The sequence below is a fragment of the Ostrinia furnacalis genome, unplaced genomic scaffold, assembly GCF_004193835.3.
Source record: "Ostrinia furnacalis isolate ACB-3 unplaced genomic scaffold, ASM419383v2 OfSCF7680, whole genome shotgun sequence".
Classification (NCBI taxonomy): domain Eukaryota; kingdom Metazoa; phylum Arthropoda; class Insecta; order Lepidoptera; family Crambidae; genus Ostrinia; species Ostrinia furnacalis.
The window spans coordinates 209,387-224,459 of record NW_021137919.1 but is presented as its reverse complement, the minus strand read 5'-3'; the positions used below and the strand labels follow the sequence as shown (position 1 = coordinate 224,459).

Genomic DNA, 15,073 nt, shown 5'->3' with positions numbered 1-15,073 from the left:
AGTAGTGGTGGCTTGAATGCCACACTAAATAAATACAGTACAGTGCTTGCAAATAATCACATATTTTTTAAACGATTCTCATTTCTTAATAATATGTAATTTTCCACGCTGTAACGCCTTAGCTATTTGAACTGCAAATATTATATAGAAGGTTTGTTGGCTACGATTGCTTGCTGTGGCAGCCCGTAAATAATAAAATGACTAACGCCCGATTCACAAACATTACTATGAGGTTTCATAGAGCGCGTGGACGCACAGGGTCACACACGAACCAATCACAGAGCAGAGCTCTATTCAACGCTGTGCGTTCGATTTGCTGCTTCACTTAAGCAAGCATCATTTGTGAATACGGGCGTAAGACAGTTTATGACAAGTTTGTTTTTCTCCAAGCCTTGGTGTCCTTCTTATTATTAAGTTCGTTCGTTCGTTTCAGCCTCCTCCAAGGTTTTCCACAATGCACGGTCCTGCGCTGCCCGCATCCAGGTTGCATTATTAAGTAGTTGTCCTAAATAAAAAAATTGTAACTTACCAATCCAAGACTTGGTGCTGGCGTCGATCATGATAGGGCTGCCGGGCTGCTCGAGCTTGGGCAGCAAGATGGCGGAGTAGCCCGACGTCAGGCCCGCCGTGAAGGTCAGCAGGATCGCCGCTGATGATGCCAGGGTCTGGAAACCAGATAGATTGATTTTTAGTGGGAATGAATTATTTTAATATGGCAATAGTTGTAGGTTGTAACTATAAGATTAGTTAATCACGGATACTTTTCCATGCAGGGCAGTGGGCAGGCCTCTTACTAGGAGCGCCAATCTGGTAAAGGTCGCGGGAAGAGCCTGGATGCGGGCAGCGCAGGACCGTTCATTATGGAAAACCTTGGGGGAGGCCTTTGTCCAGCAGTGGACGTCATTTGACTGAAGCGACGACTTTTTCATACTTTTTAGCACTCTCGTAAAAACCATAATTTTCTCGAGTGTCATTTATATTTTGGGGTTTAATAATGTTTTTTTTCGTACCTACTTATGGGGGCATTTTTGTCGATAAAATTGACAATCACAACAACGCCTTAAATTATCGCTAGCCCTATCCCAAACACACTGTATAGGGCACAACAACTTTTGAAATGTCAATTTTAAGTTTAATGTAAAGCTTTACAAATATCGTTTCTTACACGCAGTTAGTTTAAAGTTCCCATATAATTAGCATAAACATAGATGGCGCTATCGACGATGAACTTTTTTGTTTTTAAACTGAGTGTCTTGAACTCAAATTATTCAAGTAACATCATGTTTTGAAATTGAATAGTAAACAGTCAATATCTTTATTGCGTCGCGACATGAATGACATGATAGCATTATAAAGATCTTATAGATAAACGTGTAAATAGACATCACATGAGCCATCCCGTTTTTTGTAGGATCCCATTTAGTATTACAAACAGAGATATAGCGAGATGCCAATTAATGCACTGAGTTCGAAACTCAGAGTCGCATTAGAAATTCAAACACACAAAGTAATCAAAATAATTATCTCATTATCCACTGCGGTATCAGCCTACTCAACGTTCGAATAATCTTTAGTACTACGCAAGCAATGTAAACTGTTTATTATGACGTCACTGCTGTCATCACTGCTGTTACGAGCAATGTGTTCTATTTTTGGGCATATTGCTGCGACACCGGCCACGCCCCCTTATCACATCTCCCTTTAGTTTCTGTGATCTGTGGTTACAATCGTATGTGTGTATGTGTGCTCACACGACAGTCCAGTTTTGAGAAAACCTGCATCTCTGGAGTCGGTAAAACTGGATTGCGGTGGGAACGAGTCCTAAGGGCATTGCAACTTGCAATTTTAATGGTTAGCATAATAATTTTAATTAAAAATCAGTAACAAGGTCAATTACCTGTCTCCAAACCGGCGAGAAACGGACCACAGTCTTGGAATCGCTCAACAAAGTGGCTTCCTTGTTTTCCTTATCATTTAATACTAATCCGGTACCAGAGTTTGAAATCTTGAGATTTTGCATGTAGTGCGACGTTTTGCTTTCGCCGCCATTTTTGGTTTCATCTTTGTTATTTTCTTCATTTGTTTTCTCGGCTTCCTTTGTTTTGTTCTCGTTTGTATCTGTATCTTTATCACTAGTGTTGTTAATACTATTTGTTTTTAGTTCTTCATTTTCGGTTTTTGATTCTGCAACTTCAGGCGGTGTATTTGGTTCTTCCACGTGTGTGTGATCTTCTACCCTCTCAGCGGTATCACCAGCCATAGTTTATCTGGAACAAGATTTTTACATTGTTAGCATATTGGTATTAGTCATTTATTTTTGTGAAATATATTCAGGCGAATATAATGAGATAAGGTCTATAGGTATAAACATATGTTCTACTTGTTTGTGACCAACTAAGGGGCGTAGCATATCGATCACAAAGAATGTGTTAGAAATGGAACATATCTAGTCAAAATGACGAAGTTGAATGCTCTTCTTTGTAATTTAAAAAGTCACAGACAAAAACATCTAGGTAAATGTTTTTGTCTGTGACTTTTTAAATTACAAAGAAGAGCATTCAACTTCGTCATTTTGACTAAATATTGCATTATATTAATCTAATACTAATATTTGACATGTAATAAAGAAAAAGAAGATTATCTAAACAAACTTCACACATCGTACCAAGGTTTTGATAAATGTTCGCAGACTTTTTATTCTGTCTACGTTTTATTAACTTTAGAATAGTTTGTTAATTATAATGAAAACTATCCAAGGCTTCCCGATCCAACGTGGCAATAATCGGAACTAATAATCCAGCATTGACAATGGCGCCCTCCAGTCAACGTCTTGGCTGGGACGGTTCAGTGTAGGTCATCTATATCGATTTATAACTGACAGTGGTCAATAACTGTAGTAAACAAACCAGTAAATTTCGTGTCCATTGTTCTGGCTGACGTAATTTACACCAAATGTATCGTTTGTCGGAGTTATCGCAGACCAAAGTTTTATAGGCCGACGACACGAGCAGATTTGTAGCGAAATTGTGCGTAGTATACTCAGTACATTATGCTAAACTTTGTGACAGTATTTTTAGTTTAATAGGTGATAAGATTCAACGATGAGTTTGGTGGTTCTCATCGCCATCATCATCATCATTTCAGTCACAGGATGTCCACTGTTGAACATAGGCCTTCCCCAAATTGGTGGCTCTACATTATACATTCTTAGATAGATAGTGTACCTTTATTGTACACTATACAAAACGTACAAAAAAGAAATAAATAACATTAAAATTGCACAATTTAGACGGTCTTATCGCTAGGAAGAGTTCTCAGGTTATATTTTTTGAGACAACGTAAAAAGAGAACAGTTGCTTACAGTATTTTTTATAGAAATACTAGCTGACCCGGCGAACTTTGTTCCGCCTTAATGGCAATAAATAAGCAGACTTTTTTTTTTAATTTCGAACGGGATAAAAAGTATCCTATGTCCTTCTCCTGGCTCTAAACTACTTCCCTGACAATTTTCAGCTAAATCGGTTCAGCCGTTCTTGAGTTATAAGTGGAGTAACTAACACGACTTTCTTTTATATATATAGAAGAAGTGCAATGAAATGTCCAAATCTAAAATATCAATACCGGAACAAGAATCACCTAAATTATTAAAAAAAACACGTGTGAGTACTTAGATCGAAACGAAATTTCATAGCAAATTAAACAAAATAGATTATAGTACCAGTTAGTTATTTTAGTTAAATTGTTAATTATAGTTTCAAACTTGCTGAGCTCAAATGCCGAGTAAAATTCAAAGAATTCAATAGGAAAAAACAAACTAATTATTTATAACTAGGTACCAGTATATTTTATTTAGGCTAATTAAGCAATAAAAGTCTCGTGTCTGCCAAAAGATTAAAATAAAAGTACTTAACACTAAAACTACACTGTTATTTGTTCTGGATCCACAGACAGATTTTTCCATGCTAATAATTATAAATGCATCACGCGATCCATTGTATGCCTTGGACTAATTATACATTTCGCAAGTGTCAATCGGTAGGTCAACACCATGTGGTTAACTAGAAGTCCTTATAAATATTAATAATGGTGTTATAATAACTTGGTGATTATGATTATTTTGATAAATTGTTTCAATATATTGGAATAAGTTTAGCGTAGATGAAGAATAGGAAGTTCATCTTTACCTATACTAATATTATAAATGCGAAAGCAAATCTGTCTGTCTGTCTATCTGTCTGTCTCGCTTTCACGCCTAAACCACTGAACCGATTTTGATGAAATTAGGCATAGAGATAGTTTGAAACACAAAGGATAGTTTTTATCTCGGTTTTTGAAACAGGGACGCGCGCAATAAAGTTTTTCTGTAACAGACAAAATTCCACACGGGCGAAGCCGCGGGCGGAAATCTAGTACCTACTTAATATGTTCATACCATTTTTGTTGATTTGTTAGCTACTTGAATTTCTGTTTAGGTAAAGTACTACCTACATAGTGACTATACTACCTGAGCTAAGCTTATGACGCTAGCCTAAATCCTAAATCCAAATTTAGTCCCTTATTTGGACACCATAGCATTAGTGTGACGTATGACCTTGCTAATGCAATAAAAACCAAATTCAAAATATTTATTCAGTTTAGAATTGTGTGCACTTATGAACGTCAAAAATGTAAATAATAAAAAAAGAAAAGGTAGCCCTTATGGGGCACTTTACATGTCTTCTGATGTTTTAAGACATGATACACCACAACAACTTCTATATAACATCATCTTTTAAACCATGCAGATGTTACAATTTTCCAAGGCCCTAATATCTGAATGATGGCTTTGTATAGATATGGCCTTGTTCTATTAAAGAAATTCGATATTTGGGCCATTGATTGATTAATAAAGTATGTTTGATGACGCCACTTAAACCATATGCTAAACATTATGGCATCTGTGTATGCTTTTCATGTAAAGGCTGGCCATATTCTATACGAAAAAAATCGGATATTCTTTTTATACATAACAAAGCAGATATTTGACTACAATCACACCTGGTGTTAAGTGGGATGAAGTCTAGGATGGTACATAACTGCCCTGTAAGTGTTTATTCACTATCGCCTTGAAAAGGCCCGGGTTATAGTCTTCGGGAAAGACAGCAGCAGGCAGCGAATTCCAGTCCCTAGCTGTTCGCATTTTAAAAGAGTCATCGTTTTAGAGAGTAGTATACTATAGTGTTAACTTAGACTCTATTTTACGATTAAGATACTGACTTACAAATATTATGTCTACCTACAATAACACTAATTTACAATCGATTACGATTCAATCACATGATCTACAACGAGGGCACGAGTCAACAGATGCCGATAAGACGGGTCACGAGCCACGATCGCACTGGGTTAATAATAATGATGTAATTAATAGTATAATTCACGTTATCTAATAAACAAAATTTGCCGGTTAAATGTCATTAATGCGACCCTCATTTATTTTCCTTGTCCTCTCTCTGGGTTGTGTGGAATAGATCGCATCGATAAGACCGCCAAAAGTGTGTCGTTTTGATTTTGCTAGTGCTTAATAAAGTAAAAGATGTTAATAATACTATTTCCATTACTAATCAGCCTTCTGTAAAGTAGAAGATGACCATGATATAAAGCCAGGCTTCTGCTATAGCAGATACTCAAAATGGTCTACCTATATCGAAACCCAGGGGTATCGGGCAGATTGCAATTTTAAAGGAACCATTCCTGGGGGTCTTTGGGAAGGAATAGAGTACGACAGGTTAGAAAATTATTTACCCTCTCTTTCCTATGGGAATCCTGCATCCTGGGTCCTGCATACGAGTACACTGAGCCAGTATAGACTTTAAAAAGTAAATACAACTGAACCGCCATTTTCCAGAATCTAACGGCTCTAAATAATTATCTCGTGAAAAGCTCTCATTAGCGTTCTACTAAAACTGAACTAACCGTTAGGAAGTTGACATCTAGTTTAACTGAAGATGAAAGTAGAAATACTGGTACAAGCTGGTTACACGGCGCCATGTTGACGGACGGAATACGGAATCTGCTACGGTCTGATGAAAACTCCACAAACTACACTTGCGCGAAAGACACAGCGCGAAGACACTAGCGCGAAAAGCCATTTGCGCGCATGGACACTTTTGCGAAAAGACATGAGCGTAAATGGACGTTTGCGCGAAGGATATTTGCGAGAAAACTGTTTTCACGCAAATGTCCTTCGCGCAAACGTCCATTTGCGCTCAAGTCTTTTCGCGCAAACGCTCGATACCTACGCACTTTTACACGCCCCAGTATTAACCCTACCACTGCTTCGGGACAATAAATGGGCCAGTGCTGAGAAAAAGCAGCGCAAGAAACTTACTATGAGGTCTCACAGTGCATGTGGACGCACAGCGTGAAACACGAACCAATCACAGAGCTGAGAAGATGATGGCGCAGTGGTATTGCTTTGTCCATACGGAGAACCAGATTCGAATTCTGATTTTAGTTCGAAGTTCTAATTATTTAGTAATTTTCCTGAGGCTGTATGCGAAGTGATTCACTAATATTATTTTGTTTTTAACAGTCATTTTTCATTGTTTTTGGACCTTAAGACAAGCGAATAAGGTACACAATATGGTGGGAACTATATTCCCACTACCCTTTAAAGGCTTGACTTTAAAGACGATCAAGTGTGCTAGGGTTCTAAGGCAGACATGTGTCGGGCAATTAACTGGACTAATCAACAAACAATGCGTTTTGCTAGTAAATAATCCGCCATTTTGAATTTCAATGCAACGCGCACGTTTGTAGCGCCATGACCGAGGCACTACAGCATTTATAAGTAATCTTATGTTATGTGTGTTAAAAATATTATGTTAATAATACTCATAGGTATTATTAACATAATATTTTTAACAGTGCTTAACTCAGTCAGTACCTGAGGTGTGGGAGCGACACGGGAGGATATTTTTATATTTTAGTTCTGATATTTGCCGCTAGATGGCACTGTTCTTTGAGGTTCGAAAAGCTGCACCGCGATGTCCAGATTTTTTATCCCACCAAGGTTTACAGCAGGATTCGATCCCGCAACCACTCCTATCGTTGGTCCCTCGCGCTATCTACCGGGCCATCCTATACTCCTATCGTTCGTTTCCACCGAAAGACGTCTACTACTGGCCAAAGGCCTCCCCTAAGGATTTCCACAAAGACCGGTCCTGCCTGCGCCGCCCGCATCCAGGCACCTCCCGCGACCTTCACCAGATCGTCGGTCCACCTAGTGGGAGGCCTGCCCAAGCTACGTCTACTCCTATCTCTTACCTAAATTCACACTTTCCATCTTTTACCTTTTCAAACAATAGAGGCTAACGATCTATTATCTTTGTGCTCCACAAATCACTTATTGTGTAACACTCCATGGTGCAGCCATTACTATAAACACTATGTCATAGTCGTATCATAGCAATTGACCTACTTGGGCTGTAAGGACGTTTGAGAGTATATGAGGGTACTTCTCATTTACACTCAAATTTGATGGTCACACGATAATAGTTCATAAACGGTATAAGTTAGAACAATACCTTTGAAATCAGATGATTAAATATCTATTTAGCTACATACAAAATAAATTTTATCGTAATAGAAGCAAAAATAATACGAAAAAATCACATGAAACGATAAAAAACGGGGTCATTTTTCGCGTTCTCATCGTGTCACACCTTCGGTTGCAATGAAACATTTGGTTACTGCATTCACAATTTTCATTCAATTTGTGTGTAGCATATACTAAAATCATCGTAATTAAATATACTTTCCACACAATAGTCAAAAAAATATCTTCTTATAATTATTTTGAATTGAGAAAGCGAAATACGTTGGTCACACGATTTTAGGTACCTAAAATTTTGAGTAATAATACAAGATTGCCGTTAAACCGAACAGAGCCTCTCAACAAGTGGGTCTTAAAATGAACATGGACAAGACAAAAATTATGTCAAATGCCCGTGTTGTACCCACTCCTCTGAAGGTTGGAGACACTACACTCGAAGTTGTTGACAATTATGTATACCTGGGACAAACAGTCCAGTTAGGTAGGTCCAACTTCGAGAAAGAGGTTAATCGTCGAATCCAAATCGGCTGGGCAGCGTTCGGGAAGCTTCGCGAAATTCTCACGTCCGAAATACCGCAGTGTCTCAAGTCAAAAGTATTTGACCAGTGTGTGTTGCCAGTGATGGTGTACGGATCTGAGACATGGTCGCTTACTATGGGCCTCATAAGAAGGCTCAAGGTCACCCAAAGAGCGATGGAGCGTGCTATGCTCGGAGTTTCCCTGCGTGATCGAATCAGAAATGAGGAGATCCGTAGGAGAACCAGAGTGACTGACATAGCCCGCAGAATCGCTAAAATCAAGTGGCAGTGGGCGGGGCACATATTATAGCTCGATGAGCTGATGGCCGCTGGGGCAGGAAAGTTTATGTTTTTACAATATTTTAATAACTAATAAATTATACGTGGTAAAGTAGAGATAAGTACATCAATAAATAAATAAGGGCCTCGTATTTTTGTTGTCTGTCTGTATGACTGTATGTATGTCTGTATATGTGACTGTGTATCTGTTTGTAAGATAAATTTAATCTGAAGTTTGAGTTAAAAGTTGTACAGCAAAAATACGAGGCCCTCTGGCCTAAATAAAAAAAATATTTTTATTGAGGTACTGATAATCCGTTTTTTTGCTTCTTTAGCATTTCAGAATGCCACCAGTGTCACCCTTAAAACCAATTGCGTAGAATCTTGTAACTTAGTAGGTGACCTAATCGGTAAAATTTTATCTTGTATTTAAGTAGGTACCTATTTATATTATGTTATTGCTATTTATCTATGAAAATAAGACAAAATATATGTTTTATAAACACTTAAGAGTCATTTACAGTAGGTAAGTTTGAAAAAAATATTGCTGTGAAGTACAGAATCACTTTCGTGGCATCAAAAAATTCAAAACGTTAAATCTTCCAAACGAGACTCACTATTTGACTGATTTACTGAGAATACAATCTTCACATCAAGCGCTACAATTTTTGTTTACAAAAAGTTGAAATAAGTTAGAAATAAAATTCGCCACGAAGGTGACGATGAGAACCGTGGCGATGAGAAATACCCATGATATGTTTTGATTTAGATATTGAAGTATATAGGGTGGAATTTTGTAATGCCACCTAAAGCGACAGTACTCATAGTACTGTAAATAAAAAAAAATACTCAAGGAAAACATTCCTTGTTTTTTTAAAAGAAAGAGAACTGCATTCAAATATTTCTAATTTAAGATTTCACGGTTTTCCTTTCATTTGATTTATCAAGTTTGTTAGTGATTTCATCCTTACACTTAACCCTAACGATCGATTCCACCCTGTATATTATGTACTTATACATAAAATATACTTCACATAATCTCACGTATGGGTAGCTAATAGACTTTGGAAAACCAATAAGGTAAATTACCTGACTCTATACTTTGTATTGGGATATATTGCCATGGAGAAAACCATATGATAGCTATGTAAACCTTAACATATAAAAATCTTGAAGAAAAGGGTAAAATACGGAGATGATACTAATGTGGGAAAGAAGATGATTTTTCTGATTCTGATATATATCCAATAAAAAATCAAAATTATCTTTAGTATTTGTGGAGACTAATTAAATTAGTACTTATAAATCGTCAAAGCCTTTACATGTCTTATTCTTTTTTTTTGCCCTACCATGCCAATACCTTATTTATACCAATGACAATAATACACAACAGACCCAAGAGTACAATAGGCTAGTTGCCTAAAAAAATTTTTTTAGTCCGTAATGTTTAATATCAAAAAATATTGGACACATATATTTTTATTTGTCAATCTAACAAATAATTACATAGTTATGGTGCGTTGAAGTTGCGCACAACGTCACAACGTGCGGCATTTTTAAGCAAGCGTTGACGTCACGGGCCTCTTCTTATGAACTTTGGGGCGCTTTATCTCTTTAAATTTTCATTAGTTTGAAAAAGTGAAAAATACGTGTAGAGTATTTTTTGATAAGTTAACTGACGGACTAATTAAAACTCTTGCTTTTTGACCCAGGCAACATCCCCATTTAGGCGGTCTTATTTTTATAAATCTACTCGTATCTATTACAGGTATAGACAACTAGAGCGCAGTTGTATTTTATTGTTTACCAGAAGTTAAATAACATTTGCAAATGTGACTCTACATAAAACAATATTATCTTAACTATTAGTTATGTACAATTTACAAAACAAATATACTTTAATAGTTTGTAAGCTTATTCAAATGTATTCAAGTAAATTAATCAACAATCTATTCTGCTTGTAATAGAGATATTTGAATACTTTGGGAATTACAAACTAACCGGTTAGTAATATAAGTTAATTATTCGCGAAATGAATGAAATTTAACTCGTGATCGAACTGGTTTGGACTTAGTAAACATATTGATGCTATTCCAGTCTTAGGTAACCAGACTGCCTTGAAACCTAACTGGCTGGTTAGATTTAACTGAGCCTAGAGTTAGTATCTATATTTAGGACCAATGCGTATTAGTCCAGTCAATGAATGCCTTAACGACGGTGTAGAGAGAAATCCATGGAACACAATTTCTGACCTAGGGACTTTATTTAGCCTAGTTAGGTGGTGAACATAGCAAAAGTCCCCGCCCTTAGCCCTTGAGCCGGCGGGGAGAGGGGGGTTTAAAGGTACCACTTTTCGGTTTTTCGCTTAATCCTCGGAAACTATGCGTCCTAGAGACATGACTACTATGAACCAAAAAAAGCTTATTCAATTTGCTACAGGTGAGACAGTCAAGTTTTTCTATATCTTGTATAGTTTTTGCGGCATCTGCTCTAGAAGGTCTGTAAAATTGGAAATTTTATTGTTGTCTTACATGTTCCTTTCAGGAGAAAATCGACTAAATCAACATTGAGCAAACACTATAGACATGCGGGAGCATGTTAAGCCTAGTTCCATGGAGGGGACTGCACCGTGCGTATATTTAGACGAACCAATTAGAGCCACTTTTGACTCCTCATCATTCAAAAACTACTGTGCATTAACACTTCAAATTTGGCTCATGTATTGAGACTTGCAAGATATACATCAGCTTCAAATTTCATAAATATACCTCAAACGGTTATTTAGGTATTGACGTTCAAAAATCGATATTTAGAGCACTACTATCTATCTATCACATGTGAAATGTTAAAATTTACTGGTTTTTTATTTGTTCCTTTGTATTTACATAACTACCTTTCTGGATGCCAAATTTGAACCTTCGAGGTCATCTGGAAGTGGTTAGAATTTGGTCTATAGGTCAGACATGTAGATTTTTGGACGTCAATATCTAAAGAACCGTTTGAGGCATATTTATGAAATTTGAAACTGATGTATATCTTGCAAGTCTCAACACATGAGCCAAATTTGAAGTGTTAATGCACAGTAGTTTTTGAGTGATGAGGAGTCAAAAGTGGCTCAAAGTGATTCGTCTAAATATACGCACGGTGTAGTCCCCTCGCTGGAACTAGGCTTAACATGCTCCCGCATGTCTAGAATGATTGCTCAATGTTGATTTAGTCGATTTTCTCCTGATGGGAACATGTAAGACAAAAATAAAATTTCCAATATTACAGACTTTCTAGAGCAGATGCTGCGAAAACTATACAATTTATAGAAAAACTTGTCGATCTCATCTGTAGCAGATTGAATATGCTTTTTTTGGTTCAAAGTAGTCATGTCACTAGGACGCATAGTTTCCGAGGATTAAGCGAAAAACCGAAAAGTGGCACCTTTAAACCCCCCTCTCCCCGCCGGCTCAAGGGCTAAGGGCGGGGACTTTTGCTATGTTCACCTCCTAACTAGTCTAAATAAAGTCCTGAAGTCAGAAATTGTGTTCTACAGTTTTCCATCTATAATGCTTTATTGACTGGACTATATATAACTGGTCGGCCGTTCGGTGTAGTGGTTCGAAACGGACTACTATTCCGGAGGTTGCGGGTTCGATTCCCGCACAGTACAAACATTTGTGTGCATGAACATATTTGTTTGTATTGGACTGGGTGTTTTCTATGTATAATAAGTATGTATTTACAAAAAAAAAAAGTATTTAAGTATGTTTATATCCGTTCTCTAGTACCCATAGTACAAGCTTTGCTTAGTTTGGGACTAGAAGCGCAGTGTAAAATGTCCAAGGATATTTATAACTGGAGGGCATTAACTTTATTTTAAATCCTATACTTAACTACGGGACTATTCCCACCTCTCGTTCCCACCGCTGCAACTCCTGTGTAGCCAGGATCTGCAGCTTGACCGCCAATAACCCAACCAGTGAAGGTCAAGTTTGTCCCGGGGGAAAGTTAAGCTGTCATTGGACCCGCAACGAAATTAATCAAATGAACAGGAGGAGTTCGAAGTTATGGTTCGACTTCCAGGGCAAATCTGATGACAGGTTTTTAAAAAGTAACTGTATCTACCCAAAATTTGCCAATAAATCTTTACTTACAATCACAATTAAACAGAGAGGGAGTTAAAATTATCATAATTTGTTTCTGTTACCACCATGACTAATACATAAATAATTTTTGTCCGATTTTAATGCTTCAATTAAAATTAAAGGGGCCCCATACCAAGACACCAAGGAACGTGTTTTTGAGCATGGGGTGTTTAAGTATATTTGACGAAAGTACATAATCCGGATTAAAGTTTGTAAGTTTGCTTTAGTCCTCGATTTCGATTTCTCATGTACCTAATTGTTAATCGGGTGTTTATAAGTTGTATATTAAAGTACCTCCTTGTAATATTACTAAAGTTAAATAATAAAAAAGCCTAGTTTATAACGAACGTTTTTTTCGAGAAATAGGTAAATAGGAGGGAGATGAAATACAGTTGTTAATAGAATAGGTTCTTTGACACTTTGGATAGTTTTCTGGGTTCCGTAAATAAAAATTAACCTATTGAACTTTTTTCTGTAATAGATAAACTTACTGAACCGACTAGGAAATGCTTACTGTAGTTAAATAAGAGATTTTTATAAAAATTTTCACCCACGTGAATTAAGCATTCATCCAGATGTGCTCTCCATCCATATAAACTTAAAATTATTTCTCTCTCTATAAAATATATGGATGTGATACAAAATGTTACCTACGGAATCCGCTGCATGTTAAATTTAATCGCACTTGAGTGGTTTTTAGCGAAACAGTTGAATGACCGTATTTTTTGCCTGACCAAGAATTATGTAAGTTTCGTAAGCCAATACCTACTTCGACTGCGATTTCTACTTAACATTTATAATGTAAATTATGCAATAAATTGAAATAAAATCTAAATTGCCTGCTTGCGCTGCATATAGACGTTTAGGTAGTGCATGCATACTGGGAAATAAGGTGTCATTTATTATGTAAGTAATTATAGTTTTTGCCTGCGCCTGCGGCTTAACACGCGTGAAATTTTGTCTGTCACAGAAAAACTTTATCGCGCAAGTCTCTGTTTCAAACCGGGAGACGAGACTATCTCTATACCAATAAATTTGCAATTGGCAGATAGCAATAAATATCTATTAAATAAATAAGGAGACCATCTAAAAACGAAGTAGTAGTAAGTAGTATTTACTGAGAAGAGATAATAAACATAATTATATATATTTGCAACTATAGCGACCCGCCCCTGAAAAAAACTGCATCAAAATCCGTTGCGTAGTTCTAAAGATCTAAGCATACATAGGGATAGACAGACAGAAAAGCTTTGTTTTATAATATGTAGTGATAGTGATGACGATGATTTGACGATGCGGGCTTAATGCAGATTGTCCTCAAATACCTAATAACTATGTGAAGGGTATACCACCATAATCAGTGAAGAATATAACCCATATTGTGATCATTTACATCATAAATTAAATAAGAGTTGTCACCTTGTTCTAATGCTCATGATAAGGCTTTCTATCAAGGTTGTTTTAAATAATTAGTTTCACTATTCACGCTTCTTTACTTGTCTAATTATTGTGAAATGTATTCGTGAATCGACTTTAGGTAATCAGAATTATGTTGCAATTAATTCTAGAAATCATCATCATCTAGACTCGGATTTTGCAACAAGAAATAAAAAGTCATCGTGAAAAGTCCTTGAAAATTGTTTATTTTTTCGCTTATAAGTAAGTGTGCAAATTAAAGTAAGTCAAGTGCGCGTGCGTCAGATCAGAAACTACGAAAGTTATAGTTAAATGTATTAATCAAAACTTACATGGCTAATAAAAAACTTGAGAAAATATCGTAAAAGGAATATATCTCACACAGGAATTTATTTTCTGAAAAATGTCTGGTCTAAAAATAGGTTTATTCATAGCAAAAACCTTATCTAAATGTTTATTTAATTTTCTAGTTTGTCTCTGTCAAATTAGTTCAAATTTCTTTTTTTGTGTCAAATCTAAATAAAGCTAATTATAGAGAATTGACATTACTTACTTTAGAAAGACCTACTGAAAATACCTAGGTACTTACTTAGCAAAATAATTTTATTACCCATTGGATAACTATTAAAATTTCTAATGTAGAGTCGCCTCTCATTAGATAACTGTCTCTTTTGACTACCTACTTTTTCTAATTGAATTTTCATGTAAGGTTTATCAAAGTCAAAAGGTATGGGAACCAAATTTTAATTACATTAAAAGTTGAGATAAAACGACTTTCTAGTTTAAAACAAGTAATTCAATGATCAGGCTGAGACAAATCGCGAGTGATTAGTGCACTCCGAATGTATGTCGGCGGAAGAGGTTTCTAGAGAGTGCCGTTATTTTCTGGAAAATAGAGTCTGTTTACATTATGTAGGACAAAAAATTACGAATCAAATTATTAAATAGTAGTTTATTTTACTAATATTATTATAAAAACTCATTTATTTTTTAAAATAGGCTTTTAAAAAGCACTTTTACACGTCCCAGTATTAACCCTACCACTGCTTCGGGACAATAAATGGGCCAGTGCTGAGAAGAAGCAGCGCAAGAAACTCAGTCACTATTGTCAGCCTCCTGTTCAAGGGTTT

The 15,073-nt window shown here is 36.3% G+C and overlaps 2 protein-coding genes across 4 annotated transcripts in view; one reads left to right on the top strand and one right to left on the bottom strand.

The window, feature by feature from the left end:
- The window catches only part of LOC114365923 (facilitated trehalose transporter Tret1-2 homolog), a 96,500-nt gene that overhangs the window by 1,948 nt on the left and 79,479 nt on the right, over positions 1 to 15,073 (top strand). The gene's annotated exons all lie outside the window — the stretch shown is intronic.
- Positions 1 to 15,073, bottom strand: part of ST3 (sugar transporter protein 3) — a 42,992-nt gene that overhangs the window by 1,531 nt on the left and 26,388 nt on the right. For all 3 annotated transcript variants that reach the window (XM_028322637.1, XM_028322635.1, XM_028322638.1), the window contains exons 2-3: positions 1,898 to 2,267; positions 530 to 665 (exon numbers count right to left, since the gene is read on the bottom strand). In XM_028322637.1, the coding sequence (XP_028178438.1) occupies positions 530 to 665; positions 1,898 to 2,260 (499 nt within the window). In that variant the 5' untranslated portion in view covers positions 2,261 to 2,267. The remainder of the gene's footprint in view (positions 1 to 529; positions 666 to 1,897; positions 2,268 to 15,073) is intronic.